This window comes from Lepus europaeus, chromosome 8, assembly GCF_033115175.1.
Source record: "Lepus europaeus isolate LE1 chromosome 8, mLepTim1.pri, whole genome shotgun sequence".
Lineage (NCBI taxonomy): Eukaryota > Metazoa > Chordata > Mammalia > Lagomorpha > Leporidae > Lepus > Lepus europaeus.
The window spans coordinates 23,853,690-23,878,344 of NC_084834.1; the positions used below are offsets into that span (position 1 = coordinate 23,853,690).

A 24,655-nucleotide genomic window follows, 5' to 3' on the forward strand; every position below is an offset into this window, starting at 1 on the left:
ACAGATGTGAGTCCTGAGAGGAAAACATAAAAGATTAAAGGAGAAAATAACTTCTCATTAAGGCTAGGAGAAGCTTTGAGAAACGTTACATGGGAGACTTTAAAAACCCTGTCTAGATCATATCTCTCGCTTTTGGAGAATGAGCTTGCTTGAGCATGTTGTGTTCAGTCACTCATGGCCACTGGGGAGCAGGTGCATTGTCACAAGTGTCTTATATTTGGACTTCATCTTCCGCTGTAAGCTCTTGGCAGGTCCCGCTCACATGTGCTCCTGAAGCTCCTCCATCTGACAGCAGTGGCGACGTGGCCCGGGTCTGCACGGTCAACAGGGAAAGCGAGGGAGAAAAGTTGGGAGTCATGGCCTCTGGCAGAGAGCCGAGGTGGTAGAGAAGAGGGGAGCGGGGGTACCTCTGAAGCCCCGGCCCTGCGGCTGCAGCTGGCATTCTGGGTGGCACTGCCTTAATCCCAGGCTGGGCTATTGCAGTTATCAAAGGTGGTGGGAAAACAAAAGATCTCTTCTCCTTTGGAATGCTGGGTGTATGCAAATGCTCGTCCTTTAGTTTTGCTATGTCATTAAATACTGAGGCCAGGGACTGGAACTTGGGTTCCCAGCTGAGGAGACAGTCCCAGGTGGAGTTGCCCCTGACCTGGAGATCAGATGTTCTCGGAGCTGGAGGAGCCGACCCTCTTGCTTCCTGGGCACCTGACATAACCAGAGACTCTCTGCTGGCATCCACTGGCATGCCCTTTTTGGCCTCTCTCCTCTGAAGGGTCTGGGGTAACACGTTCTGCTGGGCACAGGGGGTGCCGCAGTCACCTCCCCCATCTCTGCCCTCAGCCAGATGGCTGATTTCTGTGCCTTCGGCCGTGACCATCACATCAGTGTCCCCAGACAGGCAGGAGAGCTGGTCCGAGTCCCTGGGGATTCCCGAGTCGGGCACCCTGGACTCTCTGTTGCCCAGCGCTGAGTCCAAGTCCTTTCTGTAAGGGTGCTCATTGATCCTTTGGATTTCCTTATCTTCTGCCGTTTCTCCTTCCACGGAGCAGTGTCCGCTGGAGCTGGAGTGCCTGTACAGAGTGGCCATGTCCTTCTCCATGACACTGATCAAGCTCAGCCACTCGGGCGCGGGGTCCGCCGGTCCCGTCTCGGCTCCGCAGTCGCGGGCATCGTGGAAGGCCTTGAACACGCTGGCGTCCGCCGTCCGCCTCAACGTGGCATCCAAGGCCGGTGACGTTTTCTTCTCCCCGGAACGGGTGGCTGCGCCTTTCTGTTTGTGTCTTAAAGTCAGCGCAATCAGAGTGCAGACGAGTAACAGGAACACGAAGAAGGAGACCGCGAGGCTGATGGAGAAGCTGCCGGGCGACGCTGCGGAGTGCCGCCCCGCAGGGGACGAAGACACATTGACGAACACAGTGCAGGCCGCGAACTTGGAGTCCGCCCTGGGGCTGTGAGCCACGATCTTCAGCTCCATGACTTGACTTCTGAGGAGGGGCACGGCTCCAACCAGATAAATACTGCCAGTAGTGTCGTTTACGGAGAAGAAAGGGGAAGCCGTGCCAAGGGAGTACAGCACGACTCCGTCGAGGCCAGCGTCCGCGTCTGAGGCCTGCACCCTGCCGATCGGCTGTCTCACGTCGCTCTCCTCCGGGAGGCTGAAGAAATACTGGTCTTGGGTGAAAACGGGCGCGAATTCGTCCAGCCCCTCGATATCCACCCAGACCGTCACGGAGGCTGCGGCGTGGCCTTTGTCTCTGGCCTCAACCGTGAGGCAGTACTTACTCCCGTTTTCATAATCGAGGGCCCGCTTAGCGTGAATGTCCCCCGTGCAAGGGTCAACGAGGAAGAGGCCCTGACCGGGGGGCGCCCCGTGAGTGCCCAAACAGGGTGCCACGAGGGAGTAGGTCACCTCCCCGTAGGGACCCGCATCGAAATCCAAAGCGTTCACGGAGCACACGGTGGCGGGCACCGGCAGGTTTTCCGGAACCACACAGTGCACGCTTGAGAACAGAAAGTGAGGGGCGTGGTCGTTGTCGTCCAGGACGTAGACGGACACGACGGCAAAGGAGAACTGTTCCTTCTCATCGGAAGCTCGGACGGTCAAAGCGAACTGGACCGTGTCTTCATAATCCAGCGGTTTCACGAGGGAGAGAACCCCCGTGTCGCCTTCTAAGTGGAAATGTCCCTTCTCGTTCCCGGAGATGAGACGGTAGACGATGCTTGCGTGTGAGCCGACGTCAGCGTCATGGGCCGAGACCACGGCGAGCTGACTCCCGAGAGGGGTGCTCTCCTTGACGTGCGCGTGATACTGCAGGCTGCCGAACTCAGGGGGGTTGTCGTTGACGTCCAGGACCTCTATTGACACGACGGCTGTGGCGCTCAGCGGCGGGCAGCCGCGGTCAGACGCAAGGATGACAAGCCGGTGAGCGGCAGCTGCTTCGCGGTCTAGGCCGTGGCGCAAGACGAGGTGACCGACCTGCTGGTAAGGGTACTCGGCGTGAGCGACACTCGTCCCCACGTGGAAGCTGTTCTGGGCATCCCCACTAAGGATGGAGTACTCAACGTACGTGTTGTCCCGGGTCCAGTCTCGGTCGATGGCGGAGAACGTGACAAGCGTGCTTCCGACCAGAGCGTCCTCACTCAAGCTAAGATTATAGTATTCTACTGTAAACTCAGGGGCATGGTTATTGGCGTCTTGTATTTCTACCTCCACTGATGTGAAAGCCCTCAGGTTGGGAATTCCACCATCACTGGCTTCAACAAGGAACTGAATAGTTGATATTCCATCCAGAATTAATACAGGACTGATAGTGAATATTGTGCCTGGAAAACAAGGGGTACATTTCAGTGTTGTGAGACTGAGTTTTCATGTTCCATTTAGATGGCAAATGCTCACTATCTACATAGGCTCAGTACCTTGTCAATTTTTGAAACATTTAAGATTTAGAAGTAATATTCAAGGCATCTACTGCATGAAATATATGCACTGCTTAAGGCTGATTTTGCCACACATTTCTGTGAGTTTGCCTTTTACATAGCAAGTTGTTCCATGAGCTTGTTTTCCTAGAAAACATGCTGTTTGAAAAATGTGCACCTCCCTCTACTATCCTTAAACATATGAATGGAGATATTCTGGCATAAAGCTATTTATCCTGGAAATGCTGATTGGTGCTTACTCTAGTGTTATGATAGGAGTACATATGACAATGCAGAATTATAACTATTGCTTAATCAGCAAGTGGATTTTTCCCTTACTGATGAGATACATTTAATATCCATTAGGTATCAAATAAAGAAATATATAATTTTTACAAATAGAAAATTTGGGCATTTATTTTTATAAGATAACTGTGTGTTAAGCATAGGAATATGGAATGCTGCTATTTAAGTAGTTTGTGCCAGTGAACTAAATTGACCTGATAATGTAATAAAAACATTCTAATCAGTGCTTCATTGGAAAGCTTTTGATAACACGGGTCAAGCAGAAGTGTGCTAAGGAATGCCTGTTCAGAGGGATCACCTTGCAGTACATGGATTTGTTGTGGCCAGTGAAGCACGTACCATCAGCTGAGATGGGAGGGAGAGAGGAGAGAGAGAAGCCAACTTCCTGACATGTTTATATTCGTGCAGTAGACACTCATGCATAGGCTACGTGGCAACATCCACTTGTTTCTCTCTTCACAACACCTCATGGGCCTCATCCTGGGAGGTCATCCCGAGGCTGATTTTAAATCAACTCTCACTCCTCTCACTCGGAAGATGATGCAAGGGTGGGAAGAGATGGGAACGCACAGTGGGATATGCCTGATGGGACATTGCTTGATAATTACCCATCTTTATCACATTTATCTTTTAATGTCCATTCACTTTGTAACTTTCCCTCATACTGCCTCATGGTTCTTATCCGAAATCACTTGCCTAAGGGCATTTCACAGCCCCAAATGTCTTTCTCCCTGATAAGGATAGAAAGAGCCTGGGAAGGCCTCAGGTAGAGCAGACCACCACAACAGTTCATGTCAATAGAGATGCTTGGACAGTTTTCCATTTTGGGTGACTCTCGTCTATATTGAACACATGCTGTTATTATTAATATATGTTTTTTACTAGGCTTAGACAAGAAGCTTCCAAACCCCAGTGATGTGAAGTCCTCAGGACTGAATCCTTTGGGCACTCTTTTGAGCCTCGTGGAGGCCTGAGGGCGCTGCCAGAACTCTGCTGGACTGGACACTGGGTACCGGGTGTTCGGCACCCTGGGCTCGGAAGTGCTGGGCACGCATCAGCACACACCCAGTGCCTTCTGTTGTCCAGCCCTGAGGTGCTGGAGAAGAGAAGCAACACGGCTGGTTGCTACTTCACCGCTTGACATAAAGAGAATTTTTTTAATTTTAATTTTAATTTTTTTTTTGACAGACAGAGTTAGACAGAGAGACAGAGAGAAAGGTCTTCCTTCCATTGGTTCACCCCCCCAAATGGCCGCTATGGCGGGCGCTGCGCCGATCCGAAGCCAGGAGCCAGGTGCTTCTCCTGGTGTCCCATGCGGGTGCAGGGCCCAAGGACTTGGGCCATCCTCCACTGCCTTCCCGGGCCACAGCAGAGAGCTGGACTGGAAGAGGAGCAACTGGGACAGAATCCAGTGCCCCAACCAGGACTAGAACCTGGGGTGCCGGCGCCGCAGGCGGAGGATTAGCCAAGTGAGCCATGGTGCTGGCCGACATAAAGAGAAATTAAAAGGTGGTGCCTGCAATTCCAGGGAGGAGAGGGGGGAACTATTTAAGCAGCATTTGGATGCAAAGATTTTGAACAGCCCTTGTCTCTCGGAATGAGAATAGGAAGGAGAGAAGGGCGGAAGATGGGCAGGGTAGAAAGTATCACTACGTTCCTGGATCTGCATATATGAAATACGTGAAATCTGAATACCTTAAAGAAAAGTTTTTAAGAAAAGGAGCATTTGGAAAGGGTTGTTTCAGGTTTCCACCCTGCAACTCCAGCTTACGACAGATAACCTACCATTCACTGGGTCAATTGCGAATTCCTCAGCGGAGGAGAGCAGCCTGTAAGAAATGTTCTCTTTGCTTTCCAAGTCTGTGGCGGACACAGTCAGCACTGAGTACCCCAGGGGCACCGACTCAGGAACTGTGACCTGGGAGACGAAGAGGGAAGGACATTGTGCTTAAAGGCAAAGAGTATTTTCATGAACAGGCCCTATACAAGACGACCTCATTTTCTTAGACATATTAATGCATAGAGCTGACACACTGTAAAAGATTATGTTCAGAGTTTCTGGATTCAGAAATAAAAACTTCTTTTCAAAAGTTCAGTTTTGATTTTTATTATGAAACATCTTCCTTCCAAGTTATTTTTGAGCAGAAGATAGTTTAGTGCACTCACTAACATGATGCTTCATTTTGCTTCTGCATGTTGCACAGTTCAAGTAAGCCCTCACCAGAAGATCACAGCTTAGGTTGGCTCCCCAATGTGCTGAGACCTAAATCTTGAATTTGCTACATTCAAGAGTCCTGAGTCCATTTCCAAGTACTTAGTAGTATTCTATCCTTCCCCTTACTTCTATCAACTTATACTACACTCTAAAACCAAAATGTCCACTTCCTGGTTTTGCTCATGATTTGTTTCTGTAAAATGTTTACATTCAAAAAATACACTTATGAAAGAATTTCCCCAAATGAACTGCAGAGAATCCAAGCTCCTTATTATCTTATCTGTGGCTTTGCAAATGTTAGGCAAATTCCAATTTTTATAAACAACTCTACTCCAATTCCTACAAGCTAAAAAAAAAAGATGTGAATATTTAATAAACTGAACTGAATGAGGCAGTCAACTCCATTTGCTGTTATAGCCTGCACATCATTAAGTATAAAACTTGCAACATTAACACGGGCACTAAAGAGTGAACACTATCAGCCCAAGTTAGTCTGCCAACAAGGGAAAGTTTATGCTTTTCTCTGTCCTTGCCAGTTTGGGCTGTGCTTTCAGCACCTCTTTAAACTCTTTACCTGATAGAAATCTTGAGAAAATATTGGGGGGTTGTCATTGACATCCAACACATGGACCGTGAGCGCTCCCTCTGTGAGGTGCACCCAGTCGGAAACTTGGATGAGCAACTTATGTTCAGCAGCTTCTTCAAAATCCAGAGTTTTCACCAGCACCACGTCTCCAGTGTTCTGATCAATAGCGAACTTGGTTCCAGGATCACGCTCGTTGGCGAAATTGAAGACGAAAGCTGGATTCAAATCCACATCATGAACGGATACCCGAGACACAATCAGACCAGGCAAAGAATCTGAAATAGTCATGACCAGTGTCAGCCTCAATTAAAACCCACCCTGTGAAATGCACGTCTCTGATAGTCCAACCCCAGCATGTTCAAGTCCAGCATGATTTGCTCTTTCCTGGCATGATTTCTCATACAAAGCTCGTTTATGAGCTGAACAAAAACTCTGAAGAATTTATGAACCCAATAAAAATGAAAATATCCCATGGAGCTGGGAATTGAGGAAGCAGGGTATATTCACTTTTTATATGAATTTCTTCATCACCTGTTTATAGCACAACTCTGGGGAAAACAAACAGTCTAACCTATTTGTTTATTCTATATAGTTTCTATATCAGAATCACATATTCATGGGGAAAGTGGGTGAGGAAAGAGTAAACTTTAAAATACAAAATACAAAATTTTGAAAAGAAGGTCATATCTCCGTGAAAGTATTTGGAACTGCAATATTACTTCCTTAGGCTTATTTTCATAAAATTATTTCTTTTGGAGTGGCAGGTATACTGCCTTCTTCTCTTTAGTCTGACTCAAACTTCTTAAGCTGTCAGAAAGACAAAGTATATATAGTACAAGTGTTAAAAGCAAATTCCTGATATTATTCACCAAAAATGTAACAAAAGAGATGACATGCTCAGGGTCTCCACATGTATTCTTGAGCATAAAATGCCCATGAAAGGGATTTTGTTTTTAAGCTGACAGATGTGGTGTAGGTGGAAATAAAATGCCAAGATGCTCAGGAGAGTTCTACTGGGTAAAGATGCATAATTTCAGTTGTCAAGTTTGAACATTCTTGACAGGCACCCACCAACCCTTATCCCCCATTCAGTATGTTTTGACTTATGCAGTTCATTCTTGTGATATATTTCTATTGTGCACATCACCATATTCTAAATTTAACACATGTACTTAAGAATAGTACCTTAATAAAATCAAATGGAAATATATCGGATAGGTGAGAAGCAAACCAGGAGAATTTATTTTTATTTGTAAAATGCAATATTTGTAGAAATTCCTGTGGATGTAGATTTCTGGAATGCACCCTTAAAAAATGATGCTTATAATTTGTCTGCAAAATGAGCATAACAAAATGAATGAGTTTGGTGTTAGGCGTGAGAGAGGCACATGAGGGCCCATAACAGTTTTCAACTTCAGCTACAAGGAGTTGGGTTGAGTTTTACCAGGGCAGCCTGACCAGTGACCACTTCAGGTTCACAGAGTGTGGAGTCTTCCTGTAACCCACAGACCAAAACAATTTAGATTAATGTGGGCCACTTAAATCCATATGTATTAACTTCTATCATTAGCATGGTCCAAATGTTACAGTTGTTACTCTAGGGGAACATGATGGTTTTTTGCAACCAACATCCAATTCCCTTTACTCATTGTCATGCATATCCTGCAAAGATGGACAAAGTTATGAGTCTGAGAACATTGATTCTTCTGACAAGATTCACGATGGTCATCACAGTCAACACAGTATGTTTCTCCATACAGGTTTAATTTTTTAAAAACATGCATTTAAACAAGTGCTGTGAGAAATGTTGGTTAGAGCGTGGGGACTTGGCCCTCTGCTGATCTGAAAGCAAATCCTGGCTTCCCCAAGGAACTCCTCTGACATCTGATATTTAACTTATGACCATACGTTTTCTGTTCTGTGCAATGAAGGTAAAAGTATCTAGCTTGCATGATTGTTGAGGATGAGTTCTCATTTATTAGAGTGTCTGGATGGGAGTAAGGGGGAAACAAAACAGTAAATGGTTTTATAGAACTTAATCACATGCACTATTCCAAATTGCCACACTTACCTTCTGCAATTTGCACTGCTTCAGAGGGGAGAAAAGATGGGGCATTGTCATTTATGTCAGTCACTTGTATGTTGATCATAGATGTAGCTGAAAGTCTGGGCAGCCCTCTATCTGTGGCTTGCACAGTCAAGCTGGTTTGGGAAAGAATCAAAGAATGTTATCCACTATCCAGGAATTAGAAAAACAACATAAATATCACATATTTACTTGAAGACTTAAAACTGAGCTGCCTCGCTGCTTTTACTTCTCCTCTGGCTTTTTCTAAATGGCATCATTGAAGATTTATTTCATAAGAATAGTAGCCTGAAATTTATTTATTTTTGACATGTTTAGAGAACCAAATCCAGCAAGCTTCCAGGGATCAGGAGGCATTAATGTCAAAACAAATGGACCTTTTTTGGGAGACAGACTGAAAAATTCAATCTTGTTCTACTAGCAACAACCAAAACACTACCAACACCAATACCTGTACTTTGGGGAAGCTGACTGCTTCCACCTGCTGCTCTTGGCCTAGTCATCGCTCCCTTGTTCCATCTGGCTGTATCAACAAAGGACAGCACCGCTAAAGGCTTGCTTTGTACTGAGAGTTTTCAGTTCTAAGTAACAACTCATGCAAATCACAGCATTAAGAAAGATGCAGCCATTATGAATGGACACACAAAAGATACATGACTGGCTATCACTGTGCACTAGAGGCAGAAGTCCACAATCTGGTAGAATTCACACACAGTGATTTGACGTCTTAGATGAAGCCACAACAAGCTTCTACATCAACTGAGATGCAGACCTTATCACTATCTTCAACTTGTTCTTTCTCTCATCATGCTTCCAATATCCAATTACTAATTAGCCTTATTGGTTGTACTTCCTCAATATCACTTGGATGAGTGTTCCTATCTGTATCAGCTCCATGTTCAGGGATTCCGGTAAGGCCATCAAACAAAACTGCTGTGCCTGCCTGGGATTGACGGATTCCCTAGGATACAGGACTTGGAGTTTTTCTAAAACCAGGAAAGTCGAGGCAAACTGGGATGTGGGACTTTCAGAACTAACTCCAGGAAGGCACTGGAAAACTAGGAAAAGTCGGGGTCCCTGTAGCCACAGCCCCTTATCACTCGTACTTGGTTTGCTATATATGCATTCTATCCTTTCTCGTATGAAATAGTTATCAATTTACCAATCTCCTTATTTCAAATTTCACCTCCTCTTACATCTCCCCCACTTAGCATCTCAATTCTTTTACCTACAGTTCTAATTTGCAAACCCAGTTTCCTCCATCCCCCCACACCACCACTTTGAAAGTGTTTCCTTTTACATGCTCTGCGCATGTCCAGATGACCTTCTATGTCCTGGCTTCTGCCTGGAAGCCCTATCCTTACACCTGCTTGGCCTTTCTGAGCTCACGTCTCTGACGTCAAGGATTTCACTGACTGCTCATCTGATGTGGAAGCCCCTTTACCTGTGATGAAGCAGTCCTCACACTTTAGTCTTCTGCCTCTTCTCTGAGTTCCACTGGGACAGGTATCTGCCTTATATTCTTTTCTTTGGTAAATGTTGAATGCTGGTTTCTCAAGATTTGCCATGGGTTATACATGCAGTACACATGACCAAACCAGGCTATAAGCCCAGGTCCTTCTCTCCTGCAAAGTTGCATTGCACTGTAGGATGCTCCTTCACAAGCTTATCTTCTTGTGTATTTATCCCATACTGGATGTATGGTGATGTGAAATCTTGGCTTATTTTTTGCCACCCTCTAACACTAGCAAGTCCAGGAGGGTGGCTAAGAAATAACAGATGTCAACCAAAGATACTCCTTAGGGGCTGGCATTTTGGTACAGCTCCAGAAGCTGCCATTTGTAATGCTGGCATCCCATATCAGAGTGCCAGTTTGAGTCCCAGCTATTCTGCTTCTAATCTAGCTTCCTGTTAAGGTGCCTGGGAAAACAGTGGAAGATTGCCCAAGTGCATGGGTCCCTGTCAACCATGTAGAAAACTAGAATGGAGTTCCTGGCTACTGGCTTCAGCCTGGCCCAGCCTTGGCTGTTGCGGCCATTTAGGGAATGAACCAGTGGATGGAAGATCTCTTACCCCTCACCCCCACCATTTCTCTGACAGACAATTTTTTAAAAAGATATGCTCTTTATTTTAGAAATGTCATTAGTCTTAGTCAGTGGGTAAGACCCCTTTTTAAGAAACTGAATGTTGGAGATTGACATAATTTTGCTTTCCCTTCCATTGTTAACCAAAAGTGTTCTCTCTCTCTCTCTCTCTCTCTCTCTTTCTCTTTCTCTCTCTCTCTTTCCAAAACCACATTTTAAAGTGATGCGAAATAAGCATCAACTCTTTCTTGGTATGAGTTCCATTTAACAGCCAACAATCACTGTTTACTAATAGCAGGCTATTTATTGCTTTCTATGCTATCAAAGTTGGGGCATCAGTAGAACAACCATTGGACTTTCACACTTCTGGAAACCAGGGATAATTCCATGTGGCAAGTTTATTTTGTTAGTATCAGTGTCAGTCAGGTACATATGGAAATAGTTTACTCAAAATAATCAACTCATAATGCTTTCTCCCCTGCTGCCTGCCCCTCCCCAATGTCATCTGGAGTCTCGGCCAAGACATCAAAGTTAAAGTTGTCCACTCTTCTACTATATGCATAACCACCCTTGTTTTCACAACATTACAACATCAGGGAGTCTATGTAATGCCTATGTCAAGTTTAAAAAAAATGGTAAAGTTCTTTGATTTGGAAGGAAATATATTATTCACTTTCAAAATAAAAAGACAAGAAAAAGGTTTCTCAATGGCTTGAACAACAAATGAAAAATTATGAAGGCAGATCTGCAGAGATTCTACACACAACCTCTGTGAGTACTCAAGCCTTCTGTGACAGCTCCTTGGCAGTCGTTGTGAAACCATTGGTTGTAGCCCGTCCAACTTGCTTCATGTTCCAGGACTGCTGCCTTGATTAGTATTATCAGAGGAGACTGTAAATGAAACTGGGCAGATTCAGAACAGGCCTTTTCTAAGCATTCAATATTCAGAGCATAGTTTTCCTTTTCTACCAACCATGGGAAGTTGCGCCTGCAGTGTAAGATGGTACATCAGGCCTTTGACCAGGAAGAACATTTTCTTTTAATGTTATTTGTTTATTTGAAAGAGAGGGAGAGGAAGAACAGGGGGAGAGAAAGAGAGAGAGAGAGAGAGAGAGAAAGTGTCTCCCATCTGCTGGCTTTCTCCCCAAATGCTGCAATAGCCAGGGCTGAGCTAAGATGAAGCCAGGAGTTGGCAACTCAATCCGGTCCCCCATGTAAGTGTCAAGGACCCAGTGACTTGAGTCATCACTGCTGCTACCCAGGATGTGCATCAGCAGGGCGCTGGATGTGAAGCAGGGCCAGTACTCCAACCTAGGCGTGCTAAAACGAGCTGCAGGCATCTCAAGCAACAATCAAATAATCACTACATCAAATGCTGAACCAGTTAGGATCTTTTTTTGTTGCCTTAATAGATTCTGAAGTTGTGAGTGGATGATTTCTCAAAACTCTCAAGTACATCTTAAATGTCTACTAAGAATTTTCTGTTTCCCTTGAACTCTAAGGAATAAAAATATCAGCCAACATCAGAAACATCTATGCAAAGAATTATAACTTTTGGTTAAGGAGAGCAGGATAACGTCACAAGTTTTTAATATCTTCCTTCTCTCAAGATTCCATCAAAATGATATCCCCAGAAAATTTAAGATAAGGTCTAAGTCCTTATGGCTAAAAAGCAAATGGGAATAGATATTAGTAGGTGGAATATGTGAGAAACATCAACAATTTTTAGGAGATAACAAGCAGATTGAGTAAAGATTGCAGATGAATGTATCAGTACAAATCAGAGATTAAAATGCATACAGAATGTTCAACACCAAAAGTCTATCCTAAAAGATTTGGGGGATGCTTGTAACGATGGGTAAATGCAGCTTCATTGTGACAATGTACCACTCTTAAGATATATTTATTTATTTGAAAGGCAAGTTACACACACAGAGAGAGAGAGAGAGAGAGAGATTTTTCCATGCATTGATTCAACTCCCTAGACAGTTACAATAGCCGGAGCTGGGCTGACCCAAAGCTGGGAGCCAGGAGCTTCTCTTGGATCTCCCACGTGGGTGCAGGGGCTCAAGGACTTGGGCCGTCTCCCACTGCTTTCCCGGGTGCATCAGCAGGGAGCTAGATTGGAAGTGGAGCAACTCTGGGACTTGTTTGGGAAGGGACATATGGGGTATCTTTGTCCCTTCCTCTCAATTCTTCTGTGAACATAAAATTGCTCATAAAAATAAAGTCTCAACAATTGCACCGAGAAGAAGAGAATGGCAAGTGAGAAGCCACGGTCACCCCCAGCAGGTAAGCAAGAGCAGGCTCCAGATGTGGCGGGGGTGGAGTATTGAACTGAAAGGAGGAGGCTGCGATCAGGAAATCCGTGAGGACGTGAACCCAGGCACTCCAACGGGGGATGCAGGCGTGTAAACTGGAGTCTTAACTGGTGGGCCAACACCTCCGTGGGAGACTATCTTATAACTCAACATCCAGAATAATCACGGCACTCTTGCCCATTGCTATTCCATCCCAGGCAAAAGAATGACTGCTGTCCATACACAAGGTAAGCGATCTTGGAGGACCTTTCCTGGAGAAATGAAAGCCCTTTCTCAAAGAAAAGCAAACACTACAGGCTGATGTTTGCATAGCATCCTACCAGCAGTCAACACCCACTCTGGTTCATCTGAACGTGAGGAGTGTCAAGCTCTTCTAATCTACTCAGATTCTTTTGAATTTACTCTTCCCTCACTCATCACCAAAGATAACCAGTATTTATAGAAAGCCTTAGGAGAGATCAAAGGAGAAAAATGAAACCTAGTGGAGATAGATATTGAAATGAATCAAGAATATATAACAACTCTAGTGAATGTCCTTAGAGAGTTATTAGAAGATAATACATCCATTAGATAAGAACAGGTTACTTTGAAAAAGATTAAAGGTCAAGAAAGAGCTTTGGGAAGTATAAAAATATATACTATTCCCTCAAATCTTAACTAGAGAAAAAAAGGATGGCTCAGAATATTAACTTTATGAAAATATCCCAGAAAAATAAAGCAACAAAAATAGACCAATACACAAAACAAGAAATGGCAAACAGGAAATAAAATACAAAACATATACTATCAATCCAGGCAGTTCACACTGGATTGAACTGGTTCCAGGAAAAAAAGGAACAGTGCAAAATAAGCAAGTAAAGCTAAATGAAAGAAAAAATGGATGGGAAGGAATTATCATTGAAATAATTCAAGAGACTAGAAACACATCTCTGTATTTAAACACAACACTGAGTACCCATCACAAGGAGAGACCCACCTCAAAGTGTCTAATTACAGTTCTGAAGACTAGGGACAAAAGGAATAACCTAGGACCTTCGACATGGAAGGGGAATCACACAGAGTAGAAGAGTTAAAATGGCCTCTGACTTCTCAACAGCAACCCTGGATTTTACAGAATAACAGAGCAATGCCTTCAGAATTCTACAAGACATTTTCAACTTCTATACAGCCCATTATATGGGACATCAGGGTAGAATAAGGGCACATTCAGTGATGCCAGGAACCCTGGAAATCACTTCTCTTGCACTTTTCCTACAAAAATGGAGATTAAGAAAGAGGAAGATATGGAATCTGGGAGCCAATGGTGCATCCGAGGGGGAAATAAACCACAGTCATGGGATTTCATCTTGGCAGTAGGCTGGCTGAGCCAAAAGTCCTGCTGGATTGTGAGGGCAGACACTCTTCAAGAAAATGGAAGACTTGGTGGAATATTTGATATGAGAGGTATTTAGGAGAGGAGATAAGGCGCGGGATGATGGAGCTGATGGAATGTTTCCAAGGAATCAGGGACATGGAAACAGCAAATGGATAAGTAAAAAGGAAAGATAATAATCAACTCCAGGGGCCTAGGAGAATCGTGTATGAAAGGAAATGAAACCACACACACCGCCTGGCTAAAAAATACATACTTAGTCATATAATGTAAGTATTGATTATTGACTAACTGAAAAATGGCGACAGGAATATATAGAGATTTGCAGTGTGAGAAGGTTATGCCCACATCTATTACAGAAGAAAATTGAGAGACAATGTCTAAAATTGGAAGTTAGGACACAGGGGTGTTTATTACAATGGAGAAAACCAGGTCAAAGTGTCTACAGTGTTGGGTGATGTGGGGCAGTAACTGCTAACTTAGATCTAAACTCACTGACACTCTATTATACAATTTAATGTTTTAAGCATACATTACTTTGATACAATAAAATATTTAAAATAAAAAATGTATTCAACAGAACAAAATCTTCAACTTTTATCAATTGAATACTTTAAGTTATTGTGAAAGAAAACCATCTGGGACAAGCTTATACTTTTGCAAACTTCTTAGGGAATATTTTAAGAGACAATCCTAGCGTCAGGGAATCTTTTTCTGCCAAGGGCCATTTGGATACTTTTTTTTTTTAACTTTTATTTAATGAATATAAATTTCCAGTGTACAGCTTATGGATTACAATGGCTTCCCCCCCCCCATAACTTCCCTCCCACCCGCAACCCTCCCCTCTCCCGCTCCCTCTCCCCTTCCATTTGCATCAAGATTCATTTTCAATTCTCTTTATATACAGAAGATCAATTTAGTATAAAGATTTCAACAGTTTGCACCCACATAGAAACACAAAGTGAAACATACTGTTGGAGTACTAGTTATAGCATTAAATCACAATGTACAGCACATTAAGGACAGCGATCCCACATGAGGAGCAAGTGCACAGTGGCTCCTGTTGTTGACCCAACAAATTGACACTCTAGTTTATGGCGCCAGTAACCATCCTAGGCTGTCGTCATGAGTTGCCAAGGCTATGGAAGCCTTCCAAGTTTGCCGACTCTGATCATATTTAGACAAGGTCATAAAAGACAGAGTGAGGATAGTAACCAATGATCCTAAGAGTGGCATTTACCAGGTTTGAACAATTATACAGCATTAAGTGGGGAAGAGGACCATCAGTACACACATGTTGGGAGTAGAGCCATTGGTGGTAGAGTAGAGGTTATGATTACAAAGGAATGAGGCCCAAGTGCACTAGACAGGGCCTAGAACAAAGGACAGAGTCATTATTCAAAGATACATTTTAATTTGTGGGACCTGAATCTGTGTATCATATGTTTTAGACTTGTTGGTAGAAAGAAACTAAAAACATTTTAGATGGTTGTGCTTAAGTTTACTGGCTAAACAAACTACACCATGTTAGATATTTAAGAGGTGTTTTCAAATACATGATTCTTAAAATTTATAGAAGGCATTGGACCTTCTGGTAAATGTTTTCTTAAGTTGTTATCTAATGGTTGAAACGGTTTGCTAAGTATTCATGTGATATTGCTATTGTCAGCAAGCGATCTAGGACTTGCTCCCTCATTTCTCTATTCTAAGCCCAACTTGTTCTTTCATTTCTCTATTCTCTTCAAGGTAGGAAACTAATTCTATTATGAAGGAATCTGTAGGACACACAATTTAATCTTTAGACCTTATAAAAGAGATGGCTAACATTTTTCTACAATAGCATAGCCAAAATAAGAACTCAAATAATAATCTCATAGCTAGATTCACTTCGCCATCAGCGAAGTATACAGTAAGTAGAAAAAACCTCCCTTTCAGACCAAAGGGAAAGAAAGTTTTAAAGTGAGAATATAATTATCCTCATGGGCATTGTCTACGTTAGAAAAACTACTACAGAACATGCCTGTGACTATAGACTTGTAGTTTAGGCCACCGAAGATTAAAGATGGGAAACGGGCACTCCCTTGACTTGCATCCTCTGGTCTGCTTTAACACAAACCAGGAGGAAAAGAAAGCTAGGCATCAGAAGCAATGGGTGGCAGGCCTATTAATGGCTGATCTGTACAGTGATCTGCCCTCAAGGAGACCCAACAGGCCAGTCCACTGCAGTGGATTTCAATGTGGTAAGCCTGGGCTTCAGCAGAAGTCAGCTTGTGAAGAGCCCTGGCAGCTCTGCCAAGAGTTGGATCACTGGAAATGGACCTGCCATGGAGTCGAAGGATGCCCAGGTCAGAGCCACAGATCTTATTGGCTCTAAGCTGAAAAGCCCTTCACTCAGCCCAACTTCCAAAGTGACCACTGCAGCTGAGGGGATGGTTAAGTAGGGTCAGCAACATTGCAGGCAGAACTGTAAATTTCTTGTTAGAGATGCCACCTGCCTTTACCTGGCCAGCTCTCCTCCCAGGCCAACCAAGTAATGAAAGTCAACAGAGTGCCTTCCCCTAGGAGGTTCACACCTCCCTTAGGATATACCCCATTTGGATACTTTTAACATTGTTCATGGGCCATACAAAATTATCAACTTAAAAATTATCTTGCTATCAATTTAGTGAAGTTTGAGGCTGCCTGCGGTTGCCACGGCAGGGTCAGACCAAACAATTTCACAACCTTATATGGTCCATGGGTAGACATTCCCCACCCCTGCAGGCAAAACATACTTTGAAGCTTTGGTCTTTCATGCAGCCTAACCTCTTTCCGTGGTTCCTGTGACAGCATATTTTCCTAGATCTTTCAATTCACTAAATCTATGTTATGCTTCCTATTTCTCTGCCTGGCCCTCAGATGGTGATCAATTCTCAGTTTACACATTCTCCCTGGGTAATCCCATTGTACTCCTTTGCCTGGAGGATTCTCAAATCTAAATCTGTTTCCTGAACTTTAGATCATTATACTTCTTAGGCAACTGAAAATATTCACTTTGGCTCTTGTAATGGGCCCTCAACTCAAATTGCCCAGAATTAAAATCATAATCCCTAACTATTACTATTTTATTATTTCCTATGTAGACATTTTCTACAAGGCACCATTCTCTATTCCTTCCTTGTTCAATGAATTCCAATTGTCATCTAATTCTTACAGCCTCATGAGTCAACATATATGTGTATATATGTAACATATGTTATTTCATAACTGCAAGTTATGGTACAACTGCTAATATTAGGCTATTATTTTTGTATTTTTAAAATATTCCTATTCACATGTGTGTATATGTGTGTGCATGTGTACTTGAGAAGGAAAGAAAAAGAAGCAGAGACAGAGAGAGCAAGAGCTCCCATTCATTGGTTCACTCCTCAACTGCTGGTAATGGCTGAGACCAGGCCTCTGGGCCAAAGCTGGGAGTTGAGAATACAATCCAAGCCCCCCATGTGGGTAGCAGTGACCCCATTACTTAAACCATCACCTGTTGCCTCCCAGGATCTACAGGGGCAGAAAGTTGGAATAGTCAGAGTGGGGAATCTATACCAGGCACTCCAATGTGAGACCTGGGTGTCCTAACACATGTCTTAACTTCTAAGTCAAATGCCCATCCCAGAGCCAACTTTGAAGCATGTCTCTTCCTTCTGTCCCCTAGTGTCATCCATGTAACAGACCTCTCACGGCTGTTTTCTAGGTTAACCAGTCTCTTCATGCTAGCTCTCTGCAATGCATCTACTAAAAGATGTTTTTAAAGTAAAGATTTGGGGGACAGTGTTATGGGATAGCAGGATATTCTGTGGCTTACAACACTAGCATCCCATGTCGGAGTGCCAGTTCAAGTCTCAGCTCCTCCACTTCTGATCCAGCTTCCTGCTAAAGCACCTAGGAATGCAACGGAAGATGGCCCAAGTACTTGGGGCCCTGCCACCCACTTAGGAGACCTGGATGGAGTGCCTGGCTCCTGGTTTTGACCTAGCCCAGATGTGGCTGTTGCAGCGGTTTGGGGAGTGAACCAGCAGAAGGAAGATTGATCTCTCTCTCTCCCCCAATAACCAACTAATTAAATAAATAAATTGATCCTAAAAAAAATAAAGATCTGAATATTCACTCAATTACTTATATAGCTCACAGAATAAAGTACAATTTCCATTAGACTACCAGCCTCTTCTATGTCTCTCTTCCTTTCCAGGTGCACTCTGCTGTTTGTTATTTCCAAACACACCCAACACTGTGTCTCCATGCCTTTCCTTAGGACTTTGTCTGGGATGCCTTTTATTCCCTGTTCCTTCGATAGTCAAAGTACTGAGCTTCCAATCCCAGCCCTGCTGCTTTGAATTTGTGTATTTCGGAAAAGATAATGTGTTACCTTGTATATAACTGCTTTTTCTCATTTCTCGCACAGTCATAAGGAACATTCAATGGAGAGTACCTTAGAGTCTAGCATTGCTCCTGGCAATAACTGCTCTTCTGACATTGAATAATTACACTACAGAACTGGAGGTTTTAAACACTTAAAGAAACTATTTGCCTCAGTTCGTTTTGCTTATTTTTATTTAAACTCTCTCAAAAGGCCAAAACTCTTGACTGTGGAGTATTACAAGTCTTGTATGAATACCAATTTCCTATTTAAATAGTGGCAGGTTTATTTCAGTTACAAGTCAAGTAGCAGAAGGCAGTGATTCAAATTCCATTTTTGTATCTTCACACTTAAACGTGTTGTTTCATAACTGCCTGCTGTGGCTTATCAACATTCATTTAATTAGAAGTCATTCTCATTTCTGTGTTTTGTAAATATACATACTCACGTTTGTCCTTCTAAGAATCATTCACATGGTGCCATAGGAAGTCTTCCTATGAGCACACATGGGCTAGAACCACGCCATCATGCTTACTAGGTTCATCAACTTTAGTCCTCTGAATGTCAATTTCAACAGTCTGTAAATCATGTCTATTATACAAATTCAACTCGACAATGAATGTAAGCAGGGGCTCCATAAATGACAAGTACTGTCATTCTGAACAAGCCTCCTGCCACGAGTTTAACTGGGACTCAATTTCTAAGCTCCCTGGCACCAAGGACTGTTTCATTTATTTTCTTAAACTTTTATTTAGTACGTTTCATTTAGTTTTAATATCCCAGCCTCATGCTTGGGAACTAGTTTTTACAAATTAAGGTATATCAGGCAGACAGAATGTATGTAATGGCCTATTTTGTAATTTGTCATCTTTCCACTGAGTTTTCTTAGAGGAGGTATCACATGAAAACTAAAATAATTTAATATAGTTGGCAGAATTATAACTACTTCCTTTATCCTCTTCATTATATATGTAATTTTATTTATAAATTACATATGTAATTTTATTTATGTATTTACTTATTTATTTAAAGAGGCAGAGATAGAGGGAGATCTTCTTTTCACTGGTTTACTTCACAAATGCCCACAACATCTTGAGTCAGGAACTCAATCTGACTCTCCCACAAGGGTGGTAGTGACCCAACTAATTGAGCCAACACTGCTGCCTACTCGGGTGTGCAACAGAAGGAAGATGAAATCAGGAACTCAGCCAAGGCTTGAACTCAGGCGCCCTGATAGGAGAGGCAGGCATCCCAAGCAGCGTCTTAACCACTGGGCTCATGTCTGCCCTTGGTTTTATGTTTCAACACAAAGGACTGAAGTTGGTAATATTTCCCTCATAACAGCACTTTAAAGAAAGGTTAAACATGTAAATGGCATCACATTCAAAGCGTTCATCAAGTTGTAGCAGATTAAGGAAAAAATTGCCCTCCATTTTTCATTGTCTTAAATATTAAGGACGTCATTGAAGAGGAGCAGAAGCCACAAGGTGAGCAAGGGTTGACAGTGGGTGAGGGGAGAGGCCAAATGGCAGGATGCTTAAAGTATCTGCTGGCCTTGGTGATGCTGCAGACTGTGTGTGTGTGTATGCCGTGTGTGTGTATGCATGTATGTGTGTATGCCGTGTGTGTGTATGCATGTATGTGTGTTTGTGTGTGGCTCAGTGCCCCTTTCTGGAACAGTGTGTGAGTGGTGTGAGTGGCTCAACTTCTCTCAGTTCTTGCTTCTTGCAGCCTTGAGTTAAATTCTTCATGGGGAATTAAAGAAAGGTCCTTTTAAATATTGGGGCCAATTTGAATGTTGGGAACATGGAAGCTATGACGCAAATAGGAAAAAGTTGAAAGAAGTTAGATTTCATTGTTAATTAGGCTGCATTGAATGAGAACACTGGAGCAGAAAGTCATCACAATTAGGAAATGCTTCGTTCCTGGACTCCACAGGCCATTAGTGGTCTCTGATTTGTGATCACTCAGATGGCAACGAGGCTGAGGTTTACCTGCAGCCATCCGTGGAGGGGGAAAGCAGCTTCCGGCTTAAACTTACTACAGAAACAATGCTGCAGCAATCAACTTTTAACAAATTATGCAAGGATTGTAACAATTAATTTCACTAAAATATTGTTGAAAGACATTCCTCAAAGTTAGCACAGACTAAGATCTTAAACTTCTAACATACTCTTGAAGTAATAATTTGAAATATATTAAACAAAAAGACTAAACAATCTTATGTTTAAAGATGGGAGGCTTTTCTGAGGTTAATTAACCCAAGGCACCCAGTAACATACTCCATTTTAATCCGTTCTTGTCGTTCAACCACATGAACGTATTGCATTTTCCTCATAAAACATGAAAGTCGTCTGGCATAAGGAAATACTGACGTGTACTCTTCTGTAATCTAGCTTTTCCCCAAACAGGAAGTCTGCTCTGGAGCTTGTATAACTCACAACAACACTACCTGGGTGCAAGTCCAAGTTCAATCCCTAAACAGCTCTGTGACCCTGAGCAAACCACCATACTTCTGCTGCCTGTTAAGTAAATAACAGGACACCCAACTGAACTTCCTCTTGAGGTGGTTGTGAGAATGAAATGAAACATAGTAGTTTCCCCTTAACTGTGATTTGGTTGTCCGTAATTTCAGTTACCCTCCATCAACTGTTTTCCAAAAATAAATGAAAAATCCCAGAAATAAACAGTGCAGAAGTTTTAAATTGTGTGCCTCCCCAGGTAGTGTGAGGAAATCCCGCACACGTTTTGTGATTCGTCCCTTTGACCCACATATCCACTCTGTATACCCTACCTGCCTGTTAGCCACATACTAGCCATTTTAGTTATCAGTTGGACTGTCACAGTATCATGTCACGGTGCTTATGTTCAAGTAACCCTTACTTCACATAATAATTGTCCCAAACCACAGGAGTAGCAATGCAAAGGAGGTAAGGACCAGGGGATAAAACACAGAAGGGCAGATTAAGCGTGGTACTCACACGTGGTAATGCTGCAGGGCGTATGGGAACTCAGGACATATGGAGTTCAGTATTTTCTGCAAATTCAGGTACCCACTGGGGTCTTGGAGCACAACCCTTGCAGAGAAGGGGGACTACAGTATGGTATGTGCAAAGGCTTTCAGAAAAACTGCAGCATGACCAAAACGTGTATTAAACTGTACCATGAGAAAGCCACGCCTCTCTCAGACCACAGGCTGGCCAAACACAGTTACCAGTTCATTGTGTTTTCTTCCAGAACTATTCCAAAATGCATGGTCTGCTTTTCCTCAAACAGCCATGCTGGGGAGCCCTACAGCACAGTTTTCTGCTTCCTTCACACAGGACCAGATCCTAGAGCTCGGCTCCCATCAGCAAGTACACACGTCTCACACTGACTTCGCCTAACAATGTTTCATGGGGTTCCACAGAAGGGTTGTGCCAGCCTTCCTTACGCACTCCTCATTCATGGACCTTTTAGGTTTTTGACAGTCTTTCACTGTTATAGACTGGGATACTCTAAATATGTTTGCTCTAAGTCTAGACTTTTGTATCTCTGACTTTTCCAGATACCTAGAATACCTGTGACACTACTGTTACCCCCCTTCATAGAATGTTGTATGAGGCCGGCATATCTTGGACTCTAGATGAAACATGCTAATGTTGAACCTGTGCTTTGAGTAAGATCACCTCTGGGAACTGCAATAAGGCCCCTGATGACAAGGTTATATTTTCATACACAAAGTAAGAATCAAGAATTAAGTCACTGCCTACGATGCCGGCATCCCTTAGGAGCACCATTGTGAGTCCTGGCTGCTTTACTTCTGAACCAGCTCCCTGCTAATGCATCTGGGAGAGCAGCAAATGCTGGCCCAAGCACTTGGGCGCCTGCCACTCATGTAGGAGATCCGGATGGAGTTCCAGGCTCCTGGCTTCAGCCTGGCCCAGACTCAGCTGCAGTGACCATCTAGGGAGTGAACCAACACGTGGAAGATATCTCTTTCTCCTTTTGTTTCTCGCTCTATCTCTGTACCTCTCTTTTTAAAAAAAAGAACCATACGTTGCAAAAAATATTTTTAAAAAGAGTTAAAAAGACAAATGCCATTCAGCCTTCATTTGTTTTTAAAAACAATACCAACAAGCCTTTGCTGAGGGCTCGCTAGTTCCAGAGACATCTCACATTGCCCTTCTGATATCTCATTTAGTACTTCACAGCATCCCAAATGCATCAGCTCTTAGAACGAGACCTGCAACTTCTAGGCTAATCACTTTTCCCCGATAGACCATAATTACTAAGACTCTTTTAATACGTAAAAAAGGATGATCCTAAGTTAGACCAAAGGGAAAACACATTTTGGAATCAAGTTTGCACAACAAAAAGTCATGCCTCAAGGACCAAGCAGAACAGTTGAGCAAATGGAGCGGAATCCTGGACAAACCTGTAGGAGCTGCTGCTCTCATAATCCAGAACCACACGCGTTGTCACCACACCACTCAGTGCATCGATCTGGAACACCTCCTCATGGTTGCCAGAGACGAGAGAATACTCAAGGAGGCCATTCAGCCCGCTATCCAGGTCAGTAGCAAAAACCTGCGAGGAACGCATTTCTGTTAGATTTACTCTGCAACATTAGCAAAGCCTGTTTTTCAGAGAAATACATTATGAAGAAAATCTACAGATTGACAGAGAGCTTCCTCTGGTCTCACGTGGGTGCAGGAGCCCAAGCTCTTGGGCCATCCTCTGCTGCTTTCCCAGGCACATTACCAGGGAACTAGATAGGAAGTGAAGCAGCGAGGAAAGAACCAGTGCCCACATGGGATTCAGGGGTCACAGGTGGCGGCTTAACCTGCTATGCCACTTCTAACTTTTTAATACAGTGGATGGGGCTGCGAGGGGGCAGGGAGGAAGGCCTCTGCGTTCTCATCCAGAGGATTTCCAAGTGACTTTCAGTAGGAGTTGCACATGTGTTTGAGCTGCAATTCTACATTATAGGAAAAATCAGTTGAAAAAAAAATCTGATTTGCTTGAACAGGAAATTTCCAGTACTGTATACAGATTCACGGTAGCAGAAAAGGAAAGAGATGTCGCAGGATATCCTCACACAGTAAGTGATGTTTTTATTTGTTCTTTTTTTCTGCTTTAAGTATTTCCTATAACATAGGCCATGTGTGCATTTGTTTTGTAATACATTTTAACTTTAAGAGATCTTTTAAAAATGAAAGAAAGTTTAGATTCAGTGTTAACAAATATAGATCCAGGTCATTTATTCGATGGGTTATCAAAGCAATATTGAGTGTAAAACAAAAGTTGTGCATCATTCCCCATGGAGAAGAGAACCCTAGGTTCACAACACTGGCATCCCATATCAGAGTGCTGGTTCAAGTCCCAGTGGCTCCACTTGCCATTCAGCTCCCTGCTAATGCGCCTGGAAAGGTAGAGGAGGATGGCTAGTCTTTGTCCCTCTGCCACTCATGTGAGAGACCCGGATGGAATTTCTGTCTCTTGGTTTCAGCCTGACCCAGACCTGGCTGTTGTGGCCATTTAGGGAATGAGTCAGTGGGTAGATCTCTTTCTCTTTCACTCTCTCTCCCTTTCTGTCACTCTGCCTTTCAAATAAATAAACAGTGACTTCTAGAAGTGGAAGATGAAATTAAATAACACATTTGGTACCAAATTTTTGAAATCCACATATAGTTTTTTCATAAATGCACACTTTCCCTGAGTGTTGTGAAGGACCCTCATATGCATGGATTTAAATATTTTGGTTACAAAATAAGTTTTTAATGACACTTTCTGTGAATTTTGTGAAGTGACTTTGTATACTGTTTGATCTTCATTAATTGTAAGCACTTGACCAAAATATATCAGTGGGTTCAAGATCTGGTTTAAGAAGAAGTTGACAGCATTATATATTATTCATATATACATATATGTCACACACACACACACACACACTCACACACTCTCCTGTATGTCCACAGCCTTGGCTTCAGCTCACCCACCCTGTCTTCCCTTTGCCAGGATACTACACTGCTGTCCTAGCGGGATCTTAGTTGTGACTCCCTACCCTCTCAATCCAGCCTCGACACGGCTGTCATAGCTCTCAGGGCACCAGAGGGGCCCAAGAGACCGCCCTGGATGTCATCAGCAAGCTCTTTGGGCCAGAAAGGCAGCAATGCACAGTTCCCTTCGCGAGCATCGGGAAAAGCAGCTGGTTTTCCTTTGGTGACGTAGATGCGGTGTGTCAGTGTGTGCAATGTGTTAGAATGGCCTGCACAGGAGCAGCTTGGGAGGCGTGGGTAGAGCACAGCTTCTTCGAGCCATCAAGAGGATTCAGCTGTAATCTGTCTCTGTCTTGGGAGCCCTTCACCCACACAGGAAGCTTGTGGAACTGCACCCAAAG

At 43.3% G+C, this 24,655-nt stretch overlaps 1 protein-coding gene across 1 annotated transcript in view; it reads right to left on the reverse strand.

Annotated features, from left to right (window-relative positions):
- Nucleotides 1-211: 211 nt before the first annotated feature.
- DCHS2 (dachsous cadherin-related 2) overlaps nucleotides 212-24,655 on the reverse strand; it is a 315,764-nt gene continuing 291,320 nt past the window's right edge. Inside the window, exons 17-21 of the mRNA XM_062199052.1 lie at nucleotides 22,691-22,842; nucleotides 8,092-8,222; nucleotides 6,009-6,295; nucleotides 5,005-5,137; nucleotides 212-2,820 (exon numbers count right to left, since the gene is read on the reverse strand). Of these exons, the coding sequence (XP_062055036.1) occupies nucleotides 212-2,820; nucleotides 5,005-5,137; nucleotides 6,009-6,295; nucleotides 8,092-8,222; nucleotides 22,691-22,842 (3,312 nt within the window). The remainder of the gene's footprint in view (nucleotides 2,821-5,004; nucleotides 5,138-6,008; nucleotides 6,296-8,091; nucleotides 8,223-22,690; nucleotides 22,843-24,655) is intronic.